This window comes from Brachionichthys hirsutus, unplaced genomic scaffold (genome assembly GCF_040956055.1).
Source record: "Brachionichthys hirsutus isolate HB-005 unplaced genomic scaffold, CSIRO-AGI_Bhir_v1 contig_200, whole genome shotgun sequence".
Lineage (NCBI taxonomy): Eukaryota > Metazoa > Chordata > Actinopteri > Lophiiformes > Brachionichthyidae > Brachionichthys > Brachionichthys hirsutus.
Genome location: NW_027180317.1, coordinates 32,023 through 58,872, shown reverse-complemented (window position 1 = coordinate 58,872; position 26,850 = coordinate 32,023). Strand labels below are relative to the sequence as shown.

Below are 26,850 nucleotides of genomic sequence, written 5' to 3'. Positions count from 1 at the left end.
AATAATTTAACATAAATTAACATTATTCACTTAGAGTGTGTTTTGTATGTTATTTACTTTATCTGTGTTCAGATGGGGGGTTCTTTTATCCGTGTATAACTAACACTAAAAAATACTTGTGGTTCATGCCAGGAGAATCTAATAACTGTTCCTTTGAGGTGGGAAAAATTGGCAGCCTTGTCTTTAAAATATTCTTTTTGCCAGGCAGCAAAGCACATCCACACTGCGGCTTCAGAACCAGCATTTGGCTTCAGAACCAGCATTTGGCTTCAGCGCTTTTCATTCAACTATATGAGAAATCATATCCTGTATGACTCTGGTCCTTTGTTACGGCCACATCAATATAACAATGCTGCTCTTAATGATATCACTGTAGCCCTCCATTTGTACAAAATGATTAAGACAGCAATCAGGAAGAACTACAGTATAAAACAAAGTTGGATGCAGCAAGTTCAGGCGTGTTGGGGTTGTGTAAAAGCATTTTGAGAAATGTGGATAATAACTAATAGAATTAAGTGGAGACTTGTAATAAGATGTTAGCAGTTAATGAAATCAAGAAAAAAACGGAGTTCATATGAAGAAGCTCAGCTCAGAAAACAAACCAAACTGATTCACACCCGTTTCTCCACATTTGTCATCTTCAAGTGGAACAGCAGTAAGAAATGCATTGATCTCTGCTGCAGAGGAGGAATGACTTTGGACAGGTGTGTGTGTGCGTGCGCACACACCGAAGGGTTTTACACGCCATCTGTCTCCAGTTACTCCTGCAGGTTGATCCCTCTACACGCCTGATTATACAGGGGTTAACAGACTTTGGGGGGGGGGGGGGTTGGGAAAGGCTGAGAAACCAGTGAAGATTCAGGGATGTTCCTGTCTGACTTCACACAACCCAGAAGATCCTTCATCTCACACAGACACACGCCAATAGATAAAGAAGAGATGAACTTTGACACGTAGTTCAGCGATGGACTTATGTCATAGCAACTCGCACCCATTTAACAGGAAAGATCCGATGCCTGATTAAATCCTGACATTCTTGTAGACAGATTTTGTTGCAAAAAATATAATCCTACGAACCAAGAGTGAGTGTTAATCCAGAATATTTTAATACTAAGTACAATACAGAAACTCAGTGGTAAACAAAGAAAAGTCATCTTATATCAGGCAGGAGAAAGTGAAGCAATGCATAAAATAAGATTTAAGACACGGGGATGTCTTTCTAGTCTCCACAAAGGAGACGGAGGACATTTTCAGCTGATGACAGTAATGGTGAGGAGGGGGTCATTCAGAAGGCTTTAAAGTGCAGCGCAGGGCCTTCAGGGACCACAATGCACTGTGAGTTGATAAGTCCCAATGACTTTCTTCAAGTAAGTATCCAGTCGCTGAAGAATCAGTGTTTCTAATTTTTTTAATCAACATTCAATCAAGCTGCTTTTGTCATAATCATTACTTAGAATGTTCTGGGAAAAACTATCCTTCAGTTCACAAAGGTTTTAATAACTAATAGTGAAAATCCACTGAGTGAGGATGCGTTAGGGTTCCTGTGATGGACTCTCGGAGGTGCCGAGGCAAGCTATGTCCACGATTGTGTGTCTCTAAGGGTGAACCTCCGCTCCTCTTCACTTGGTCTCAGAGAGCTTTGCAAGGCTGACTTGGCGGAAGGCTGCTCGGTCTCTCATCTCCAGCACACAGTCCCTCACCATCTCTGCAAACATGGAGGGCCACAACCTGTGGAGAGCCTCACCCTTCAGATTGGTGTCTGATGCCCTTTGGACCAGCTCCTGGAGGTACTGCTCCATCATGGCGGCTTGCTCTGAGGACTCCACAGTGCCCTCCTGTGAGGAAAGGACAAGCATTTCATTCCTGTTGTCATAAATGCATGATGGTGGGGCACAGTGGGAAGGAAATCACCGGAGATGAACGCTTTGATTGTCAATCGGTCTCATGAGTTTGAAGTGTTTATGATCACAGCAGCAGAACATACAGTCGTTTGGAGTCTGGCATGTGTTTAGATAGAAACATGGGAGTGATGAACAATCTTCTTGCACCCTTTCACTGCAGCGCAGCTTGCTCCATTTATCACGGTAAAAATGTTCAACATGGTTGATTGCTGAGTCAGTAATGTTTTTGTGCAACAGTAGCAGCCCAGAAAATATACAGTACCTGAAATATGAGACAATATCTGTTTCAAAATGACACTAGTAAATTTGACAATATTATAAGTTGTCTTAAAAAGACGAGTACAGTAACAACATTCTGGATCCGATCCAGATGAAATTCGGTAGTGAGATAGAGGTCCCCACCCTACATGACTGTCAAATTCCATAAAGATCAGTCAATAATCAACCGAACAAGGAACAAATTTGAAGCTCCATTGACTACAATGTTACCAAAACTTTCAAACGGATCCATAATCCAGGATTGTTTCACCAAAATGTAATCATCTGATCCTGGTAACATTCCCAACATCTCCTGAAAATGTAATGAAGATCCGTCCAGAACCTTTTGAGTCATCTTGCTAACAGACGGAGGGACAGAAAAACTAACGCCGGTGATTACATAACCTCGGCGGAGGTAATAAATGACCTCAGGGCTCTCGGCGCTGCCTCTGCTGGGGTAGTTGAACAGAGCTCTGCTCAGGCCTTCTCCCAAGAGTTTCCCGTTGTCTCTGAGCTCTTCTGGACTCAACCCAGCCCGCCGGCCACGCCCATCCAACAAGAATTGCAGCTGGCGTTTTCTTCAGGGCGAAGAGAGACAAGAGTGAATTAGACAGTGAGTGAAGAGACACACACACCTGGAGAAACACGGTAAGGAAACAAAAGCGTGTTCTTTTGTCCATCAGAAACAAGCTCTCACTTCAGGACGGCTAAATTGATCTGCGAAGAAATAATCCAGCTTGTCCAATAAACCAGGAATGTCCAAAAATTACCTGTTCAAACTAAAGTTAATGGAAAGTCACGTGAACTTTCTTAACCTAAACAGCATATGTGGAGCTTCACGGTCAAACTTGTACGTGTTGCAGCAACAAGTTCCTTTCTTGATGTTTCATTGTTGGTTGAATACTAAAGCAATACAGAGTTCTAATTTAGCTGTGCTCATGTGGGCGTTTGAGCTTGTGTGCTCACTTCAGACATCTTTTCAAATCAAACTGGGATCTCAGAGATTTTGGGGACTTGGATTAAGCCGTATAATTTCAGCAGAGTAATTTTATATTTGGTTTCTCTCTTCTTTTGTTATGAATTGTCGTACCTGCTGTCTTCCTTTTTTATAGAAACTGCTGCAACTACCTTTTCTTGTAAACTAAGAAATTAAACTTGACTTTGAGCGAGTAGAAAATCAGCAAACTTTTAATTATGGGGTCACTGGTCTCTGAAGAAAACCATCAGTGCTGCCAGCAGTCAGTGTCAGTGCAAACGGAAATGTAAGTGTTGTCATTTTACTCTAATCATTCAGCAGCAGGATGCGCACACTCAAAAAAACAAGACTTTAAAAGTGACGCAAACTACTTCGAACATTCCTCTCTGCAGAATATAATATGAAGCACTAAGCACCGACAAGTTCTACAAGTCCAAGCCTCGGGATACTGAAAAGGTGTTACCAGAGGCTGGAGGCAAACATTCCATATAGGGTAAAATAGTTTGTAACAAGCATGTGACCATGTGAACGTGTGATTGATTGCGTGTGTGCGTGCAGGCGCGTGTGTGTGTCAACCATATGCCATGCATATATAACCGAGCGTAGAATAGCAAACATGCAGGGGGCAACATATCAGCAGTGAAACCGCCACTCCTATACGCTGCCCTGCGTGCTCCAGCCATCTTTGGCTGCAAGTATATCTGTCAATAGCCGACTGGACCTTGACCCAAATGAACATGAACCAAACTGGGCATCTGGAACACGTAGAGGCATTCATTAAGTCGAACCATGTGGAGGCGATTTAAAGGGGCTCTAAGCAGGACTTTCAGGAAGGAGGAGACGGAGTGGATGGAGGAGACATGCAAAGACACGAAGGAGCGAGAGGCTGAGCATCAGCAGTGGGAGAGAACGTCACGAAAACATGTCGAATCGTAATGGTTTTTACATCGTGTGCTGTTTTTTATATACCGGTATATATATTTATGTATACAGACAGAGAGAGAGAGAGAGAGGTAGTTTTATTTCACCCATGCTTCATCTGAAGTGTCTTTTCTAAAAGGTAATGATGGAAATAAATACTTGTCTTGCTAAAAACCTTTGAATTCATCAGGTGGAATATTTCTGTTTCATGAGGAAAAAGAGGTGCAATAAATAAGGTGGTAGTACATGAATGTTACCATCAGTATCATGATGCCATGAGAAAAAGGATGATTTGTGTATCTATAACAGATTTAATCGTTTAATAGCGCATAAACATCCCATGGGAAATGAACACTTATCATCAGGAGGTTGTAACACCACTTGGAACACTGGAGTTCATTTTGCAATGTGTGTTTGCACTGAAAGATAACATGATATTTTTATAAACACATGGCCAGTTACATTTATTTATGGGTCCAATGCAATATTTGTGCTTCGTAAGAGACAAGGTGTTATTGAAAAAAGAGCTTTTAGGAGTTCAAAAGAGTTCTACATTAAAAGGGTTCGACCTTCAAGAGCTCAGGGTCAAAGAATTCTGTGAGGCTGAATGAAATCATGCTTTTCACGGATTAGACCTCAGCTCTGACATCATTTATTATAATAGAGGGGCAACGATTCTGCCTGCAGATAACAGTGATTCGGATTTAAATACTAATCCAAAATTATTCGACCTCAGACTGTAAATGTACAAACAGGGGCCGTCTGCAACCAAGAGCGTTTATTCCTGAAACTTCCAAACAGAATGCCTCTGTAATTTCCCTAATTATACTCATTAAATGAAAGTTGCTTTAAGCTACATGTTTAGCATTTTCCTGAGCCAGTCAGATGATTCGATTTGGCAATGTTCCAGTAATTGGGAGAGTTAATACACAGAGTCATAGAAACTATTTCTGTGCGTGACAAAGTCAAAATATTTTTGCCTTGGGAGGATTTTTTTTTTTTTTTGTTAACCAAGAGTGACATACTTCAAGGGCTTTTGGCTCAGGAGAGAGAAGAATGTTTGCGTGTTTGTGCCAAGTACCCACCCTTAACCTGAGACAGCGTCTAATTCCCCTGGCTCCTCGGTGCCAGGCTCCGTCTCGTTGCTTTGCACACATTTCAGGACGCATAAGCATAAATGTTTACACTGGTGCACGTGCACATGCACAAACACGTGCAGTAGCTCACAAGCTGTAAGTCTTGTGCATTTGAGACGCCACACATCCTTGGCATATCAAAAGGAACAACTCGCGTTATCCAGGACAGAGCCCGTGCTTATTAAACTGGAGTTACTGTTGTATCGTGGGTTAGTGTCTGAGATCCAGTTCTTACCTGGACTCCTCTAACAGCAGGAGGAGCCGACAACGTGGCGTTTCAGTGGCTGCTATATGACCTAGTGTCCCAAACACACGCTCGGCAGCAATCACATCATTCATGGTCACCTGAGGTTGGCACACAAAGGAGAAACACAGCTAAAGTGTGATTGTCTGCCACCGTGCTGCCCGAAATCACAGCTCCTAAATAGTCAAGCTTTGCAAAAACCATCAACTTGGAAATCTGTCAAGTAGGTTTCCCATAAATCTACAAACTAACTAATGAAACAAAATGAATGAAAACCTAACCAGCTCAGCAGAAGAAGTCATTCACAGAATTCCCTATACTCACACATGAAATGGATCTTGCACCTTCGGCAGGAGATGTGACATTTACACAGAAGGAGGGCTACATTAGAAACTCAGCTGGTCCTCACCTCCTGACCATTTATCCTCTGCAGATTGAAGTGGTGGAGGCGATAGATGACAAATGAGCGCCAAAGAGCCAGACTGACCACCGGATTGCCCTCTGGATGAATGGTCAGCTGGTCAAGACGTCTCACCTGAGCCAGCGCCGCCAGCTGGGGCAGACGGCTGATGTTGGATTCTAAGAAGATCAGGTGCTGAGGAAAGAGTAGCAAAGTGGTGGAACTTTATGATTGCTAAATTATTCACTAATTAATTAATTTCCCTAGGAGGAATGTATTAAAAGCATAGACTTATTTCTGGATTAGGACTACACAGTGATTATGGCTCATTGTATGAAGGTAGAAGCGGATGCAAAGGAAGAGTATTGAGAGGCCACATATCCACTAACTAGGGTCTCAAAAGAACTCTCATCATCATCGCATCACGTCACAAATTTGTCAGCATTGAAAAAATAGAAAAAGGTAAATTCAAATGTATTTTTGTTTCCAATGATACATATTGTGTTAACATCCCTCCCATGACTCATCATGGTATCTGGTTCGTTCTCTCACCGATAGATTGGGGAACTTGACCCTTATTCGCGGCAGTGTTGGTACAATGGCGTCATAATTGATGTAGCGGAAGGTTATCACACAAACAGCAGCAGCAGTCTGAACTCCCCAGCCCCTCTCCAGGGCCTCCAGGGCACCGAGTCCAAACAGACGCAGGGTGTCTCCGTCCAGCTCTGCCAGGTGACTGTCAGAGAGGGACAAGCTCTGAACACTGCTGCTCCCTGTCTCCACAAGTCTGAAATATACAAACACAAGAACACAAAACAGTTGCTAATCACTTCTGATTTTGCTGAGGTAACCTCAGTACAGAACACACAATGTCTGGTCTTCTGGCTCCCAAACATTTTCACTTGAAGGACCCTTCAACTTACATAAATTAAACTGAAGACCCCATTTTGGTTCCAGGTCCCCCATCTGATTTGAATATTGATTTTACTACAGAAAGTGAATGAAACCCATTACCCTAATATTGAGTCATTGTGTTGGAATTAGTGAAGATAAATGACCCTTGGTTTTGTTGGGAACATTTTTTGTTTGTTCACAAGAACATAATGAGAATATTAATAAAGGAGGCACCAGGCAATTTCTATTTCATCATCATTTAATTTGTAGATTATGTTCTCAATTTATCCTGCTCATTTAAGATTTTCATTGTCCCAACCGCTTAATCTGTTATCGGGTCGCGGGCCAAGCTGGAGCCAATCCCAGCAGTCAATGGGCGAGAGGCAGGGGACACCCTGGACAAGCCGCCAGTTCATCGCAGGGCAACACAGAGACAGACAATCAGCCACACTCACACTCACACCTACGGACGAACCTGCAACCATTTTGCTGTGAGGCAACAGTGCTTACCACTGCGCCACCGAGCCGCCTCGTCATTTAAGATTTTGAAATGTCAAATTATTTCCCCCCTCAACAACAATCCAAAAATCAAAGATATTTAATTTACTATCACAAAAACACAAATAGCAGCAGATCATCCTGACCTCTGAGATGAAAGCGACTTGAGTACTTTGGTTTCAAGGAATAGTTTTGAGAAGGGCATTGACAGACGGGAAAATGACTAACACCGCGGCCGGATTCCAGTAATGGGTGCAAATCCCAAAGCAGCTATTATTTATTACATAACCATTAAAATATGAGTGTGCACTTCCAAATAATGAAATGTGGATTCAAAGAGAATGAGCATTGAACAACAGCTGGAAACAAGCGACATGCACGGCAATGGACGCTGCGGTGCCAGACGCTGGAGGGCTGTGTAATTCTGAGGATGCGCCACACCTAAGAGATATCTGATAGGCAGAGGTGGTGAAATCAGGACGAGTTACAGAGCGATGGAAGAATGGGAGCAAAACATGTTTTTGTGTAAAGAGAGTGACTTCTGTGCATCTGGAAGTGTGCCTCTGCACTGTGTCACATAATGTTCCCTCTGAACCGCTGATGAAAAGCTGACAGGTGGCCTGAATCCTCATCTGGCGTGAACCCAGCAGCTACGAACAGAGGTGAACACGACACAGAACAAGGAATGCATTACAAATACCTGGATCCTGCTCTGGCCTACGAGGACCTGAATGTAATACCATCAGAGCGATGCTTCTCAAATCATACAAAACGAATCTGACGTCTCTCAACAACCGACAAAGACGTGGCTAGGAGGTCACGCAGTGTGACGTCATCATTCTATGAGCATTTCAACATTTCACTGTGTCAAAAATGGAAAACAATGGTTTTAGTGGCTGTTGCTGGTGTGGTGGAGACGATAGGCCCACTGTGGCGTGGGTTTCTGTAGTGTGGGGTAGTTTTAGATTTCAGGTTAAAGTCAAGGAGCAACATCTGAAGAAAAATCAAACACCACCTGTTCTGGTTCCAGCACAGCTCTCGTGTTGAGATGAATGGATGCATGGAAGTGCAAAGGCCTTCCCCATCTCCCCACATGATGACAAACTCTATATTGAGTGTCTGAGTAATAACTGCCCCACCGCTGTGCACCCCTACTTCGACTATTTGTCAAAACAAATGAATTAAAATCAGTGTAATTCACACTAGAATGAACCTGATACTGCCTCACAGCCGCGCGTTGGTCGGGAAACAGACTTTTTCCCATGACTTTCTGTGCAAACACATTTACACATCCAGCATTCACTTGGACCTCATTCTAATGTGTAACAATATGTGCATGTGTTGTTGTTTTTATTAACTGAGTAATAATCTTTGGGGCACACAAACTTTCACAAATATTATTTAGAAATATTAGTAGAAAAACACTGTTTCACATTATTTTGCATTCCTTTCTTATTTTTTCTAGCCAAACTCTGACATCTTTGAAGGTGTGATCTAAAGATTCAAGCAATAAGCAGTGATAATAAAAAATGGAACGGAAAGTTTATGTGTTCGTAAGTTTTCATCCAGCTTTTCGGAGAATTTTTATAAATTGAAATGAACACAATTTCTCTATTAGCAACTGAAGTTGTGGTTTTCTCACGTTGTGTAGTCCACAGCAGACTTGGAATTAAAATTTGTTCCTAAAAAACAAAACCAAAAAAACACACAAGCACACATGGATCAAATGGTTGCCCTGCTCCAGGTTGCCACTGAGCACATCCAGATGTGATGATGTGCCAGGTTCAGGTCCTGACCTCAATGGAAGACAAATAATCTGTTGATCTTCTGGAGTAACAGGATTATGGATGTCTCTTCAGGGTGCAAAAGAATAAAGCTCCTCCTGCTGTGTTACCATTTTCTAGGAATCCACACCCCCAACGACCTAATAAGTGATGTCATACACAAGTGAGGAAAGTCTGTTGATTCAGAGGCCTTAAAAACAGAGCCAGAATGATCCATCAACTTCATGTAACGTTCAGCCCATAGATTAAAGAAAACTTTGAGCCATCAGCCTAAAACGTACTTTCAAGCATCGGAGGCTCAACACAACAAAGATACACACGTGATGCAGAGACAGACACTTTTAAACCATGCTACTTGTGTAGGTTACGTATGTTGGATTGATGAACTGATAATAAGTCTTGTCAAGGGAAGTTATCATCATTGCAAGACTGTGCTTTGGGCCTATTTTCAGATTCTAATGCAGGAAGGAAAAGCTGTCTTTCAAATATGTAATAACCATCTGACACAGCCCCAACTTTCCCTTGAACCTCCCTCTCATAACTCATTCAGAAATGGATCTGTGAAATGGACAGCATATCAGTCTTCTGCTCGCATTAGACTGAGCAGACTGCTAATTTAGAGCATTTTAAACATCACATCGTCACATGTGCAGTGACTGTTTTCAGACATCTCCGACATGCATAGACTGATTTTAGCAGAGAGCTCAGAGGAAGCCAAGCCCGAGACAGCCTGAGAGTAAGTAGCAGGGTCCCTTTTGTTTCAGTAAGTCTGGTTAGATGCAGCAGGTGTTCAGATCAGATCTGCAACTGGGGTGCTCTCTCCATATATTACCAGCTTTATTTGGAGCAACCTGTGCACAGTTCAAGTTGTATTTACAGTGTCTTTCTCATCTACAAGAAAATGGATAGATGGATGGAGTCAGTGTCTATTTGAAACGTTACGACGCCACACAGTAAATGGGAGAGTGTGTGTGCATGCACATGCATTTGTATCTTACTTGGGCTCCCGTGGGCTGTTTGGGCGGCTGTTGGTGCGGAGTCTGCTCTCCGTTCCTCCTGATGGTCGCTCTGGCCCTGAACCTGGGCTTATCCGTCTGATTAAAATGCAAATGTAAAAAACTCACCAGAAGCTCAGAAACAATCTCAGGTTGCCCTGCTAGTATGTTAACATTTGCTCATTATCACTGAATACAAGGTTGATAGATATACAAGTATTATTTTCAGACATTTGTAAGGACTGTATAAAACAATTCATCCTGACTTCTGCCCAGTGGCACCGTGGAAAATTAAAAATAAAGCGTCAGCTTATGTGTTTATCATTAATTCACCAATCAGGAGCATTAGTCGTGTCATGGTTCTTTAAATGACATTTATAATCATTTCCCTTTTAATCATTCTCAATATATCCATGTATAATCTTAAAGTGTGTGACAATCTTATATCTGATATATGTTGACTAGACTGAAATAGCAATCGCGCTTGTATTGTGTGAAAGAGCTATCTGCTCAAGGTTGGAGTCTTCATGTCTGTGTGATTTACGCATGTTCACATTCTTATCTGCTAATAAAACCAGCTGGGAGAGAACTGTTTCTCTGAGAATCGAGGGCGCAGCGAGAGAGAAGCTTCCATTCTCCCTTGCATGAAAGAAATAATACTAGTCTCGTTTCTTGCCGCAAGTCAAGTAAATGTTATTGGTGCTGAATCTTTGGTGGCTCTGAATTGCTCTCTTTTACAGTGTCACGAACCTGACACAAAGTCTGCAGAATTCACCATCTCAGGCACCTGTTATAGACCGTGTTTCTATAATTGGTCTAGTGTATTTAAACTATCCAGGACTAAACCATACCAAGAAAAACCACTCAGCAAAAAACATAACTCACTCTGGATAAAACAGGTCACAGATATCTGTGGCATTTTATCACAAAGTGATTCTTTTTTTTGCAGAAATGTACCGGTAATGTAATTGTACCTGGGTTCATCTGGGGAAGGCTCTTGTGCCAGACCATTGGTCTGCGGGGGGCTGTGGGCGGGGCTGTTCTCTGGACTAACATCCTCTTTAGCACCATTTGTTGGTGGCGGCTCCAGACAGGCCCGGACACCTTCCCACTGCTGAGCTGCATTACGGATGGCGAGGCGCCTCTTCTCCTGGATGAACGCAATGCGCGTGCACACACACACACACACACACACACACACTGCTTATTAGCTTTGCTGGCAGATGTTACACTTTAAAGTTAGATCTCAAACTGTATATGTGTTGGTCCAAATGATTTGCTTCTGTTACTGGTTCATTTTGATTTACTCTTCACTCATAGCAAAAGTAATATAATCCCTACCCTGCAAGGGAAAGGATTTTACTCTTTTATCTATTTATGTTTTTCTGGCCTAGCTGTTTCAATTTCTCTACCCTGCAGCGAACAGGATTATTGATCTTTCAAGGTGTAGTTTCGTCATCCCTACCCTCCAAATGAAAATATTTCTATTTTTCCAATGGGCTTTTATTTGCTGGTCTGGTTGTAGTTCTGATATACCTAGTTTTGAATGTGCCACTCCCTGACCGAGGAGTGAGTCAGTCCTAATTCATAGTGAAACAAACACTTGGCTGGATCATTCAATGTACAGTAATATTTCTACACACTAAGGATTAACAGGAGCAAGGTTACTGAGAGGCAATGTCTGAGCAAGAGCAACTACACACACACACAAACACACACACATACATACTGATAGAGATATATTTAAAGTGTTGAAAGTCCAAAAACTGTATTTAATAGTGCAGTTGATGCATAAAACACTGTTACATTAGAGATGACCTATCATCACTTTTACATTTCAGTCGTTTTATCTTCATTCTGTCATGAGTAACTAACAATACGACTCCAAGTATCTGGAAATGGCTCAAGTACATTGAAGAGACACTTAAAAAGTTCATTTATTCTTTGAGATATGGACCCTGTGCTATATAATTTAAGTCTGAATCCAGCAGACCAAATAAAGCAGGATGGAATCAGATTCGTGGTACCTTATGAATAGTCTGCTTGTGACTGTCCCTCTTCTTTTCTTCCTCTTTTCGAGCCTGTACACCAGCCATTCGCCGATCCTCGTCCTGCAAAAGATAGCGCGTGCAATCAGAGTGTCGCTCCATTCATGAGTTCTGAATTATTCAAGAGAGAGGGGAACCACAAAAGACGACATCAGGAAGCAAAATGTTTATGCAAGAATGGACCAATGTGGAGGATGGGAGAGATCGTCACACCAGCCAGCTGCGTCACAGGACTGTCTGCCTGAATGTCAGTTTCAGATCAGCTGAGCCCAGTTGTTGGGAAAGCCAAAATCCCAGAATGCATTGCTGCCATACACAATCTGAGTGTGCCAGTTGAGAGCTGGGGGGGATATTCAGCCGTCTGTGAAAAAGCTAGCAGACGCAGCGCCTGTCTGATCAATAGATGCGAAGTGCCAGCCTCATAGCAATCAAGGCACTTATCTCAGCTCCAGGCGAGGCACGTTAAGATAGCAAACTTGTGTGTCACTATTTTAAAGGCATTTAACAAAAATAAATTCTCCTGTTGCATTAAAAGTAAATTGAGTGCAGTGGAAGTGAAAATACATTACATATTGCTTCTCTCAGAGAAAATATTTACTTATGATTCTTTGTACCATGAGATTTTGTTTTGTAAATAGTGGAATTACATATTTGAATTATCATTTTAATAATCATTAAAAACAATAATGACTATAGGGTAGCAATTAATATATGTATAAAAAAACATTTCCAATCTACTACATATGTCTTGTTTGATCTTCCCATTCTTTAGGTTTATAAATAATCCACTACTGGATCATACAGTATCAGAATCAGAAAGCTTTATTGTCATTAGGGATCAGTATAATCCTGATAAAACACAACAGCAATTTAGCCTCAAGAAAACAGTACGAGTATGTATCTATAGTTTCTGTATTATACTTATTAAACTTGTACTATCAAGTTTGCTACCAGCAATATCATGACACCATTTGAGAAGACGAAAATTGCAGTTCCAGGCTGACGTTTGCTGTCAAATCAAAAGTTTGCGTCGCTAACTAGTCAACAAGGATGAGGAAATAAACCCCCTCCTAGATTTCAAGACTGACAATTGCAAAATTTGGAGGCTTTTAATTTGCCCTGAGTATTGTGAAACTTGGGAAACATTTAAAAACCGCATGAGGATTAAAATTCAAGCAATGTAATTACTATTGTTGTCTTCTGATGGTATGCTGCATTGTTTTGTTTTGTTTTCTAGTTTGTTTGTTTTTTCAAACTCCCCACAGAATGTTCTGAGGGAAAGGTGTGTGGTACTTACAGATTCCTTAAAAGTACAAGCTCAGACCTGGGTGCTTTCTGCTCGACAGCCACTCAAATGTATGTTGATATTTCATTGTGATTCTTTGCTTTCTTGCTGTGAAAATACAATGACTTCATGTCTATAGTTGAGAATAAACATTGCTTCATTAAGTCAGATGAGTGATATGTACTGTAAATACTTAGCGCTCTGGTTTATTCACTTTGCCTCATTGTGTACAAACGCAAGGACAGCGAATCCTGCACTGATGCCAGAACAAAGACAAAGCCTTGTCATAATGAATACAGTCCTGGAGACGCTGGCAGTGACTGATACCCGCTTTTTTCCAGATATGGAGCCATAAGATTTATCATCAGTCAAATTCATGTTGAGACAGCATCGCTCTCAAGAATCTACATGCACAGTGCAAAACAAAGGTCAAGACAGTGACAGTGAAAAGTCTGGTAGTGGTTTTGGCAATCAACTGAAGATGATTATCTAAAAATTTGACCAACAATACAGGCTTTTAAAAATTCCAAGGACACATAATAATTATTATTAAGGGCTACACTGCTTTAAATGTATGCATGGTGACATTCTACTCTGCTCATGTGATTTTCAGTACATTTGCACAGATAAGAATGAATATATGAATGGGCAATAAACTACATGTTAACTGTTGCAGCTACATTCAACAGAATGAGGTCAGGGGCCGGTGTTTCCTCTTGTTAACAACCCAGACACCTAGAAATGGACAAACAGTTCAGACTCACCGTGATGCGCTTCATGTCCAGCTGTCTCAGATGAAGCACACAGCGCAGGACGGCCTGCTTGTACCATGTCTCCAGGGCTACAGGATTCCCATCCAGGGTGAGCTCAGAAAGGGAGCGTGACCGTCCAAGGCAGGCTATCTGATCAAAACTAGACACAATGACAAGTATTTGGAACGAGATCCGACGTTAACGCTACAAAAACGCAGACATGTTTCTGAAAATAAAACAATGAACCCTGACACAGAAATGCAAGCCAAACAGGACAAAGTCCTGTATGTTTGAGGCCATGATTAAAAACTGAATTGATGGAATGCACCTGTGCTAAAAGAAGAATAACTGGTTATTTAGTGAGCATATTGGCAGCCTGACATTACTCAAGCTGCAATGAAGAGGGGGAAATCCCCGGCATTGCCGCCCTTATCACCCCGTGGGAAAGGAAGGCACAGTCACACCATGTAAGGTGGTACAGAGTGTTAAGAAGCTAATCTGAAATAATAACCACGATCAATTATTTGTTGTGAACGGTTTATGGTCCTGATCGCTGATAGATCTGTATGTAGGTCTGTTCCTTGAATAATCTTTTGGCAAACTGTTAAAGCAAAGTGCAAATGTTCAAAAGTCAAATTCAATTTGAGGTAGTCTCTGAAGAGAGCTATTAAATACAGAGTAATAAATCAGAGGTTAACTTTCTTACATGTCAAAAATTACAAAGGGCACAGCCGGACCTCTCGCCTACACAACATACATTAACCTGGGATTAGTAATAATCTGCTTGGTTTGCTATTAATTCTAATAAATCCATATACTTTGTGCCATTTCACACAATTGCTGATTTGATTTCACTGCGTCGGGCATAGTTATTGGATTCATATTCACTGTAGTCACAGGTTTATGCTGTTACTACAACTATGATGAAGTAAAAATGTACCAGTGCTTGGGTGTTATCAAAGCTCCAACACGTGGTAAGTGGCACCATTGAAAAAAAATAGTCTGCTGTGTGTGCAGTGTTTTTCAAAATCATCTACCAGTAAAATTCCCACTTCTCAGTCTTTACTGGCTTAATATTAATTCTGTTTTGCATTGCTTTATAAAGTGTCTCACTTTAATTGGGCACGCTAAATAATAAAAAAAAACAGTATTTCGATGAATTAAATAAAAACAGCTAAGTTTAATGGGGAACCTTTTCACTCCACCTTCTCCTGTGCAAACGCCACTGCCTCACATAGATGAGTCTGTTTTGTTCTTCTACCTAGCAACAGAGCACAACTGTTCTCCTATCAGTTTAGAACAGTTTGGAATAATATGCACACCTGGGTTCCACTCTGGCAGGAGACATTTTAATTTAATGTCATTCACAAAAACTCCCAAGGGAAACAATATGAATATGATGTAGGAAAAAAAACACATATTATGGAAAGCTGAATGACCATATTGTACATAGAATAAAATGCCATTCTGCAAAGAGCCATGCGAGGAAAAACAATGCAAACAGAATTTTCCTTAATGAGATTTAGGGCCATGTCTTTAACGCGATTCTCTCGGGGATCACATGACACGTCAGGTCAGATCAATCACAGCACAAGGTGACTGCAGGAAAGGAGACTAATGTACACCGATCCACCTCAATTCCTGCACACATTCCCCTTTTCCAGGAAATTACAAAATAATTTTAAAGTAGCCTTATTCACTGGGAAGGCTGCTAACAAGTTAGCTGTTTGACCTGGGCATAAAAAGAGCAAAAAAAAAAAAGACAGAAGATATTGGAAAAAGTGTTAACAGCAGGTTGTCATTTACTCGAAACACACCTGTCATTCATCATAAACACCTTTACCTAGCAATTCAGCTCTTAGATATACTCAACCTTTAAATCTGCCATTGATTTTCTCTCTACCTACTGTTGGCCTGCTTTTCTGTTGTCTGAACGACTTTAAAGTACTAATACTAAGAGCAGACTAGCTGCAAACAATAACACATCTAGGTTGTTGCGTAGGTTACAGAAACTGCCTACCACAGCAAACCTGTGTGTGGCTGTTAGTGTGTATACACTCCCTGCAGCTTGGTCAAGCAGTGCTGCCAAAAGACAAGGGAGGAGACTCATAACTGTCCGGCCAGAATCCCTGTGGGAAGGAGGGAGTTAAACGATACAGGCTCTTACCTGCTGATGTTGTTGCAGCTGAGAAAGAGGCGCTGCAAGCAGGGCAGGCGATCCACCTCGGTCTAGAAAGCAAAAGAGGGAGAGGGAGGAGAGAGTGATGGAGGGACGTGAAGAGGAGAAGGTGCTCGGGAAGAGGGCACTGCATCGTCACTGCCGTCAGAGCTCAGTATCCCTCTCCATTCCCTCAGTCACCTTGCAGCTCTCAGCTTCCCCATCCACCCTGCGCATGATGCACACACACACTCACACACACACATAGATGCACGCGCACATGCACGCACACACAAACATAGCATGCTGTCTTGTCTGCACATGGAGAGGAGGGGCAGGCGAGAGAGAGAGAGAGAGAGAGAGAGAGAGAAAGAGAATGAGGAGGAAAGGGGGAGGGGAGCGAGAGAGCAGAGTGGACTGCGCTAATGCAGGCATCCCCTGCTGTAAGAGGCAAACTCAGTACACTGGAATACACAGAGTCACTATCACAGAAACACACACACACACACACACACACACACACACAGCGAGACAGTCTAGCTCATGACACAACGCTAACCAGGATAATATGCATGCTACATGCGTCATCATACCAGCTAACCATCAGAATCAGGGAGGGGTGTGGTGAGGAGTAGCATCTGGTCACCACGCAAGCCGGAGAAGATTCCCACAGGCAAAGGGCATGCCATAACCAGGACAACGTAAGCTAAGCAGATGGCATAAATCCATGCTCTGCGGTGCCAAGATCGGTGCCGTGGTGATTTGTACGTGTGTGCATGGCTGGCTGGTGCTGAACCAGTTGTGAGAACAGAGGGCATTCCCAGCTGCAGTGTGAATGAGCTGCATCAGCGTCTGCCTATATCAGCCACCTCTAGAACTGTCAGCATCCTCCAATCAAATGTGAGATCAGCCTGGCATTGTGGCAGCTTTAAAGCCTCTACAGAGAAATGATCTCACCTTTTAGAACATTTCTACAACCTTTTTAATCATTCCATTGACTAAATGTTCATCAGCAGCGATGCTAGAATGCACTTTCATTGGTTTGTACCATTTCCTGTGTGGTTGTTGTGTTAAAGTATTGGAATTAATATAATGACACCTTTAGCTCACGATACAGAATGGTCTTACTTTCCATATCTTTCCATGTATGAGGTTGTATTTATTATCCTTATCTTGTCAGACTAGACATTTAAAGCAACCATGCTCACCTCTGATGCATATGCAAATATCTAACAGGTCAATAATAACTACAATTATTTTTCAAAAACGGAAAAAACATAGCTGGGATATCTCTGAAGTATGTTTGGTGACCCATTTTATAATTTTTTTTAGACACTATTATTTTTCATTAAAGTGAAGGGACATCCCAGAGAGAGAGAGAGATGTGGCTACTCGTGTGAGTAAATATAACATTGAGAATCAAGTCAAATTCAGATGTTTAGATATGAAATATGCCACTGAAAATAGAGTAATTAATGTATTAAAATACCACCTACATCAAGACTTAGAGTCTTAGCTGTAATGTTTTACATGTCAGCAGGAGGTGTATGCTCTCTTTAGATAGGAAAAACAGCAAGTCATGCTACTGCTAGCTGAAGCTGACCCTCCACCACACTCCCTGCCCCCGCATTGATGCTGGTGATGCAGCAGCCGAGACTAAATATAGCAGCCACGTCTCAGACACAATGATGTCATCGCTGAGCTGATGTGCTGCATAACAATGGCCCACTAATATGGTCTCTTTCAGAAAAAGCTGTTTGATCCGAACCAATGAGCTGGCAGGATCTGATGTGGGGGTGGGTCCAGTTGTAATACTGTGAATGCTGGTATTTATGTGTCTGTGTAACTTCACCTCTTCATCACGACTCCACCCTCTTCTCACTGACAGCTTTCGTGTCTTAACTGTTCACACCCATTTTGAGCTCTGACAGGCATTTCTTTCCAAACACAGAGCTTCCACTCATCGCCACTGTTTCTAATGGGTGCATATTACACCCCATAAGAGCGTGATAGCTGCTCAAACACACAGGTACACGTGGAAGCTGAGAGCTTCTTTTAAATGTAAGCTGGTGTGGTTTGTGGCTGCTCTTTGTGAGTTGTGAGCTTAGCTGACACACTCGGGTATTGTGTACTACAATAGCAGACGCCGTGCATCATGTCGAGACTACGATCTGGTGTTAGGTAGGCTGCTCTGTGTTGATATTGCACAGTACGGAGATCACTCATCAATCAACAGTTTGGATTCTCAATTGCAAAAATAATTTTGCTTCATAAAAAGTTTTCCATGGTCTTTGCTCTACAGAAAAATTCACCCCAGAGCTGTTTAAATGGATTCAGGACACACACACACACACACACACACACACGCACACACACACAATGAAAATGAGTAGACAATCCAGTTGGAAATTATCCTGCTAATCTATTAAGACAGTTTGCCTCTGAGTGCTGTTCTTTGCTTTGCCTGCTCATGCTGACTAGCCAGCTCCTAAACACGCCTCTACTAATCACTTTTTCTTCTGCTAAAATTGTTTTTATTGCAGCAGTTAGAACTGCCACAGGACTTCTTATGGTGAAGACCCAACTGAGTACAATTGTTACTCACTGAATCACACCCATGTTTTAGAATACTGCGTTGTAAGCATCAGATCATTAAAATGTAATACAGTCAGGTAGGATAGGCTGTGGCAAAGCATCCACTTTAAAGAACATTGATGGTTCGATCCCACGCGATCAATATGTCAAAGTGTTCTTGAACAAATACTGAACCCCAAATTGCTCCCAGTGGCTATTCCGTTGATGCAGCAGAGGAGCACGATGAGCAGGTGATGAGCGTGGTTGTTCCTGCCAATATTGCATGAATATGTGTGTGCCTGAGTGAATGATGGTTTGTCTTGTAAAGCACTTTGAGTGATTGATTAGAGGAGAAGGGGCTATAAAATATATACCACAGAATTGAAAGAGTGGCAAAACAACAGCACTGAACAAGAAAATAATCAAATAGTTTAACAAAAAAAAACAAAAAAAACATGCCTAAATACGATTTGTGTTTGTGTCTTCCAAATGTGAGCCAACATTTTTCCAAAATAACAGTTGAAAGATAAAACATGCATATGAATGGATGACTCGGGATACCGTGTACTTTTTTTGTAACTTTTCATCTGCCTCGAATGAAAGGAAATACCTGGACACCTGGAGGATGGTTATGTACTCTGAGCACGATATAAGCACTTGGCAGGAAACGCCATTAATGACAGAGCGACCAAAGAATCTGCTGAGGGTAAGTATTTTTCCTAAACTGTGTATCAAAAAGCATCCCATAATTAGGACTGGATGTGGTTTCTTGAATTTGAGTGATTGGAAGAGTTATCGTCACACAATGTTGGATCTTTGCTTGCATTTTCTACCCTAAAAGGCAGGAAATCGCTCAGGGGATTTGCATCAAATGAAGGGACCTGTTTTGGCATGCACTGTTCCATTTATCAGACTAAAACTATAGAACCCAAAGGGAGTGGATACACGTGTTCAGAATATCCAGTTTCTCTCTTATTGTACCAGAAGGTTGGTGGAAGGTTGTTGGTAATGAACTTCATTTCTGCATGTAACAGCATCTAGATACATTTCACCACAGACTGACAGATCCTATTAATTTTATTTCATTTTAATGAAGTGAAGATGAAGCATGGTATTACTGGACATCTTATTTGTCATGCTCTATATGTCCAATTTGCATTCATGAAAGGAAGTAAGAAACAGAGTTGGTGCATTTCACTTTACATGAGGTCCAATGAAGTCCAACGAATGGTTACCATGCATTGCATTGAGTATTACAATGTACTTTGTTTGCTTATGTTGTTGTTGACTTTTATTTGCTTGTATATATATATGCCTATTTTTCCTCATACTTATATATATACTGTATATTAGTAGTCCTTAACCTTTTTTTGCTCTTACCCCTGAGGTGTATTCCTGTGACATGTACCCTGAGAGTACAAACACATATACACGTACAGTAGAAAAAGGCAACTTCCTAGTATCTGGGAAGATCTGGGATGAGGCTGCTCACCACCAGAGAGATGCAGTTGTGTCGTAGATGGAGTTCAGTCAGAACGTCGAGGCCCTGAAGATTTTCCACACTGGAGATCCTGTTTCCTGCCAGGTTCAACACTTGCAGCTCACTCAGGTGGGACACATTTTCTATCCTGCAGATCTGTATGAATGCACGACGAGGCAAAGATGACAGAAAACACAGAAATCTGAATTAAGTGAAACTGTTATATAGGTACCGGTAATAACATTTTAAATAGGATTAGAAGAACGTAACACCCTTGAAACTTCACGTTCAGTTTATGAGTTTATAGATTTAAGAATGCTTCAGCTTCACACGGCTAAATGTTTCTGGTGTACGAGACAGCCAATGTGCCCTGTTTTCTTTTCAAACCCTGAAGCTACACCTTTAGTTATATCAAAACATTACCATCTGTCAAATGTACATCAGAGTAAAACAAAAAAAAACCTCAGCCATAAGCATCTTGAAAAGGATTGTCAATAGTTGTATTTTGCGTCATGGCTGATGTGCATAAACACACTCATCAGAACAAAGCAGGACAACGGTAACTAAAAAGATTAGAGAAGCAAGCGTTTGTTTGGTTTCCACCTCAGATATCAAGAAAATGCCAGAATACAAAGCAGTGAATGGATGGAAAACATCCACATTTTCAGTGAACCTCCCTGAATAAATCAAAGTGAGGAAACATCACTTTGTTCAAACAGGAAACACTCTTATTGGTTTTCACAATCACAGGCCCAGACTTGGATGTCCCAGAGCAAAGCAGGCATCGATATAATCAAACCTCTGTCAGCACACAGGCAGTTTCGCTCTTACCCTAAAGCAGGTTTTAGATGTTGCCATTAAAAATAATTGTGGATCTTGTGCTAAACACCATGACTTCCAGCGTATTAGGACGTTTTTCTTCTTCTTCTATAATGCGCTACACTATTCAGATGAACATTTTCTAAGCACATGTGTTGTAAAGGTATAAGAGTGAAAAATATGTCCACTATATCTGTTTGTAGAAGTGTGAATAAAAAGTAAAAGATATCTCTGAAGAGTTGAGACTGACGGTTAAGATGGACGGGTTGCATTGACTCAGCACAGAGGGATCACATCTTAGACATTTCAGTTGTGGTCTTTTATTGTCAAAGAAGATGACCCAAACACAGACAACCTCAAGTTATAGATGTTATTGATCTTATATAGTTCATTCTGAAGGGGAGTCTCTCTTCAACATTCAGCCCATCCCAGCGTGCTATACTTACCAATCACGATAGATTTAGTCATGTAAAATCAAATCATTATTTGATGGCTTGTGTGACGGGATTTCTACCACATACATAAAAAGAACCTGCCACTGTAACTGTAATACTTCTGCTTTGTTTTAAAGACCCTGTGGAATATTCTATGTGACCTCAGAGGATTCAAAGCAAGTTGCTCATGTGGAAAAGATCAGCATCTAACTACGACTGGTGATCCAATAATATCAGGTCACACTGTAGCCCCAACACTTAGTCAGTGGAGAAAAGTGAATTGGACGCACACTCCCAGAGAGAATATCTCGTTTTGAACAGTTCCTGTGAGCTGGAAATGAAACAACATCCTGTTACAGAAGTATGCGGATAAAGGGATATGTTGGGAGTGAAGTGAGCCTCCCTGCTAGAGGATGGGAGGAAGGCATGGTGACAATGATGTACTGCTTTTGATTAAAGCATGGACACACAGGATGGGGGGGACATGCAACTGTGACAAAACAACAACCTGACCAGGTTGTTGTTTTGCAATTGTGTTTTTGACTTTGCTCACTTCATCAGCATTGTGAACTTCACATTTAGGTGGTCTGGCCTTTGGAAAACGTGGACTAAATGCTATCAAATGGTTTCATAACATTTGGAAGTCAGTGAGTAAAAAGCAACCTGTGCTGGTCAGAAGAATAGATTTGTCATCTGCTCCTGAACAGACGCCTGCAAGTGGAGGCCCTGCAATCTGCTCTCCCCAAAGATGCTATTTGTTCATTCATCATTCAACATAAACATTACCTGCATTGTTAAAGACTAGAAAAGTAGTTAGGAATAGGAAGCACACGAAACGGGCAGAGCTTCAGGCAAGACAAGTATCTGCTGTCATACGATGTAAAACTAGAAAGCTTCAAAAAGCAAACAGGAAGTCTGCTAGCGTAAATAGAAGGCAATGTCAGAAAGGGAGCGAGTCTTACTGGGGCTCTGGGGGGACCATCTGGAGGGGTCGGTGACAAAACGGCAAAACATTTATTTGACCAAGGGAAGTGTTTCTACTCTCTTCCATTTCCAAAGGCGGCTAATATCCTCAAATGACGTCAGTTCATTTATTTGACTTTTGGAGGCTGGAATAAATAAATACAAAATTTAAACAAGAAGAAATTGAGGAACAGCATAATCTGCTACAGCTCACAGCCATTTCCAATGCTGAAAACAGAAACAGTTGCTGTAGTCTGTTAAATACATTATTCTAGGGTTGCTGGGAAAATGGATGTGGGAGTAGAGTAGACCCTTGGCAAGAGCTTGTGGGTTCTGATGGTTTCAATCCTCTGTTATCTAAGAGTACTTGAAACTAACTTGTTGATGCAAAGTTTTAATTGTTAAAACTCAGGGATCAAAATGTATGGCTGTAAAAATGTATTAATGCTATTAATAAAAGGCAAGACCTTTTATTGGAGTTACCGTTAGAGCTGTATTATGTACCGGTAAATTATTTTAGAGCGTAACAAGTGAACAACTTGAAAATAACATCTTCCCTCCAGCACCATTTGATACGCCAGTGAAGAACGATGAAGGTGCAGGAGGTGGAAGAGGGTCTTCTTTTGAACTTTGAAAATGATTATCTCTAGTCAAAGTATAAGCAACCAAATGTACAACACGCAGGCTGTGAGCAGGAAAACGGTTGAGGAACGGTACCTGATTGTCATGCAAATCCAGGATATTCAGTCTACAGACGCTTTCCAGGCAGCATATTTTACGGATTCTGAGAATTATCAAAAACAAGATGAAACAAATTACTTAATAAACAATTTATCACACTGTACCGCATGTCAATAATGAAGAACACATTCTGCCTCATCTTAAATGTGCTCCATAAAGCCACAATAAGAGTTCGGGAGGTTCACAGGAAAATTGTGAATTACGTATGACTATTGAATCGCCAAATAAAAATAAAAATAAAAAATCCAAAGGAAAGCAGCACTTAAGTGAAATTTACTTATTGTTCAGGGCTGGCCATAAAAAAATAACATAAAACATCATCAAAGTATGAAAGGATACGGTCTTTTTTTATTATGTTAATGCAAAGCTAAATGTTGTGTTTTAAGGAACGCTAAACAATTCCCTGCTAGGAAAACACTAATCATGAAGCAGCAGCTAGTATGTAAAATGTATAATATTATATTAATATTAAACAAATTATGTCTTGAGTAAAAAGAATAGAAGCAACTCCACATCTGAATGTAGCCGATGGAATTGTCACAGAGATCTGAAAGTTTGTTGGAAGCACAGGATGCCTTCTAATGTCTAGACACTATCGCCTATCCTACTTGGTATAGTATCAGAAATGTAACTAGTACAATATTATCTGCGCATCGGTGGGAATTCAGACACATCTGACATATTCAACCTGTTCTTCCCCAGCATGAGGATCCGAAGAGAGCCCAAAGTCTCAATGCCAGTCATTTCAGAAATGTTATTGTCAAACAAGTTCAGGAAACCAAGCTGATGCAGATGTGACAGATGCTGGATCGATGGTATTAGATTGTGCTGGAGGTTGAGAAACTGTAGTTCATCCATAATGCCCAGCTGGGGGCATTCCTCAAGACAGCGCCTGAAAAATTAAATGTGGCATAATTTAGCACTTATATTGGTAATAACAATTAAGGGTTGAATTTATGACGTAACTAACATATTTCAACGTCAAGCTATGCAAAATATCCGATGGAAATTACTCGATTAGTAATTAGAGACACTGATTCCTTATTTCTGCCATGTGACCGGTGGAATGGATATTTCTTAGTCGTTGAAGACAGGAATGTTTTTCTAAAGGGACAATGCTGCCCTCTAACGGTAACCTGAAGTATTACTATTCAAAAGTTATTTTGTTTTTTGAGAGATCCTTTAAAAGCCATGATGCACACACACACACACACACACACAAATAAAATAAATAAAACAATGAGACTTAGAGATAAAAGACAAAGCTGACTGATCCTGCATGAAAAGATGTACATAACAACCATGAGTCATGACATGCCATCATATGTCCAGAATGCATAATTTATCTATACTGATAGATAAATGTTATATAAAATATATATACAATATATAAAATAAAATGAAAAATAATGAAACCAAAGGTACCTGTCCATGTCAATTCTTTGAAAACTGGAAGCATGTCTGTCAGATGGCAACTGAATGAAAGGAAACCCACGAACTGCCTTCCTGTAGCCGTATCCTCCTGAACCACCAGACATGGGAATTAGACAGTGTTTAAGTGGCACAACATTTCATAGTGGAACTGCAGTTTTATATATTGAAACTCTACCTCTGGAATAAACAAACTTTCCCAATTCCACAAAAGTGACATGACCCTTACCATCTGGCTTGGGCCGGTATAAGGAATTATGGTATTGGGTGATCCGGGTGCTGTCGGCCAGTCTTCTACATTTGTCTTGAGACTTTCTTGCAGCATGTGAAACCGCATCCAACCAACTTGTCGCTGCACCTGCTAATGGTCCTCGATTATTAGGAAAATATGGAGCTTCGCTGGAAAATGATGGGAACAGAGGTATCAGGGCAGGGCCTCTCTGGCTGCATCCATGTACCGGTAGTCTGATTTCTGCAGAGAGCATGGTAGAGTGAAAGAAAGTGTACAAATACTGTATTAGATTACTTATATACCTCTTTGATACACTACTGAATCAGACAATAACCCCTTTGGTGCTAGTGGGTCTATGTGGAGGAGGTTGGATTACCTGAGATAGGATGATTAGGATTAATTGTTTGGATGATATTCATGTATTTTTCTTTCCCATCTTGAGAGGCAGTCTGTGGAGTGATAAATATGAAACATTTTGAAATAAATATAACATTTACATTTTGAAGCAGTAAATGAAGAAGTCTAACAAACTGTCTTTAGGCGTCTCCTTCGTCCTTACCGTTCCCTGGGCGCCCTCTGGTAGGGATTTTCTATGATGCAATTTGTAGCCATTAACCTGCAACATAATTTAGGAATACATCACATATGCTTCACATAATGCACTGATCGCCTAACTTGTCTATACTAACTTAGCTAAACAATAAACTTTAAATGATCCATTTTTTTTAAAAAGAACATTTTTACTGAGCTAAAGGAAAAAAGGTTGCTCTAACTTGATTGCGTAATATGCTGCCAACCAATGGTAAACATTAGCTAAAAATGGTATTTACCATCGGGGTGAGAAACAGCAGTCTGTCGTCAACGCTGGTGTGTTTCTGAGCTCGCATAGTGTCGCTCTCAGTTTCTTCGTTAAAGTATGAGTTGAGATAAACCCGTGAAACCAACCATTAAAAATAGTAAAATAACAAATATCTGTAATAGACGTCACGAATATGTAAAAGAAATATCTTAACTCATTTGCCAGAAACTAGCTTCTATCTATAGAGTTTAGTTCGACCGGAGTGCAATAAAAAACGTAACACAAATATGGTTGCCATAGCGAAAACGAGTTGATTGGTCATTACCCGTGTCCCTTAAAAACAGTCCGTGTGGAAACCAAGGTGCGGCTGTGGTCCTAAAATTTGCGTTGTCTTTACTATGACCGCCTGAACTTTTTGTATTTAGCGGACTGCTTTCTTCTAGTTACCTCCGCCAAGGAGGTTATGTTTCTGACGGCGTTAGCAGGACAAACTGCTGGATGGATCTCAATGTTTTTTTAAGTCATACGGCGTTTATTGATTTTGTCCCTCGGAGCGCAATTTGGTTTACAGCAGTTACAGTCTGACTGTAGTCTGCTCCTGGTCGCTGCGTGCGCATGCGCCCGGGCAATGTGGGTGAAGTGTCTTGCCTAAGGACACAACGACAGTGAACCGGGAATCGAACCGCCAACCTCTCGATCATATGTATGTTTTGTAGCTATGTTTGAAAGTGGCACATGGTGCAGAAGTCTTGGCATACTTGGCTTGAAAATGAGAACCTTCGTAATCATATGCATCAGGACGAGAACTCAGAAAGCATTCCTTTGTGATGGATGCTCCAAGCCCAACTTGCATAAGAGAGCCTAAAGTAGTCTAAAATATTTCAACTTTTATTATTATGCAAGGTCAAATGAAAATGTTCTAAACACATCTGTGATTTCTTCATTTTTTGTGCATCTTGTGCTAAACTGCCCAATCTTCAAACTAAATTTGTCTGAATCCCATATGTACAGTAGTCTGCTGTAGTTAAATTATCAATAACAAGGGCCATTAGGGGCCCATATCCAAACAAGCCAGTTAAATAACAGCCAATTGTAAATGTAACAGAAGCAAAATTGTGTGATGTCCA

The 26,850-nt window shown here is 41.1% G+C and overlaps 1 protein-coding gene across 1 annotated transcript; it reads right to left on the bottom strand.

Annotated features, from left to right (window-relative positions):
- Positions 1-1,619: 1,619 nt before the first annotated feature.
- On the bottom strand, positions 1,620-25,811 carry LOC137912576 (leucine-rich repeat-containing protein 49-like). Its single transcript, XM_068756712.1, has 16 exons — positions 25,755-25,811; positions 25,456-25,540; positions 24,687-24,783; positions 23,950-24,153; positions 23,238-23,304; positions 20,317-20,460; positions 16,260-16,321; positions 14,105-14,252; positions 12,035-12,118; positions 10,982-11,157; positions 10,011-10,106; positions 6,389-6,623; positions 5,846-6,031; positions 5,428-5,537; positions 2,587-2,737; positions 1,620-1,835 (listed from the first exon to the last, which is right to left on the bottom strand). The coding sequence occupies exons 1-16, from the start codon at positions 25,809-25,811 to the stop codon at positions 1,620-1,622; spliced, it is 2,118 nt and encodes a 705-aa protein (XP_068612813.1).
- Between the last annotated feature and the right edge of the window lie 1,039 nt (positions 25,812-26,850).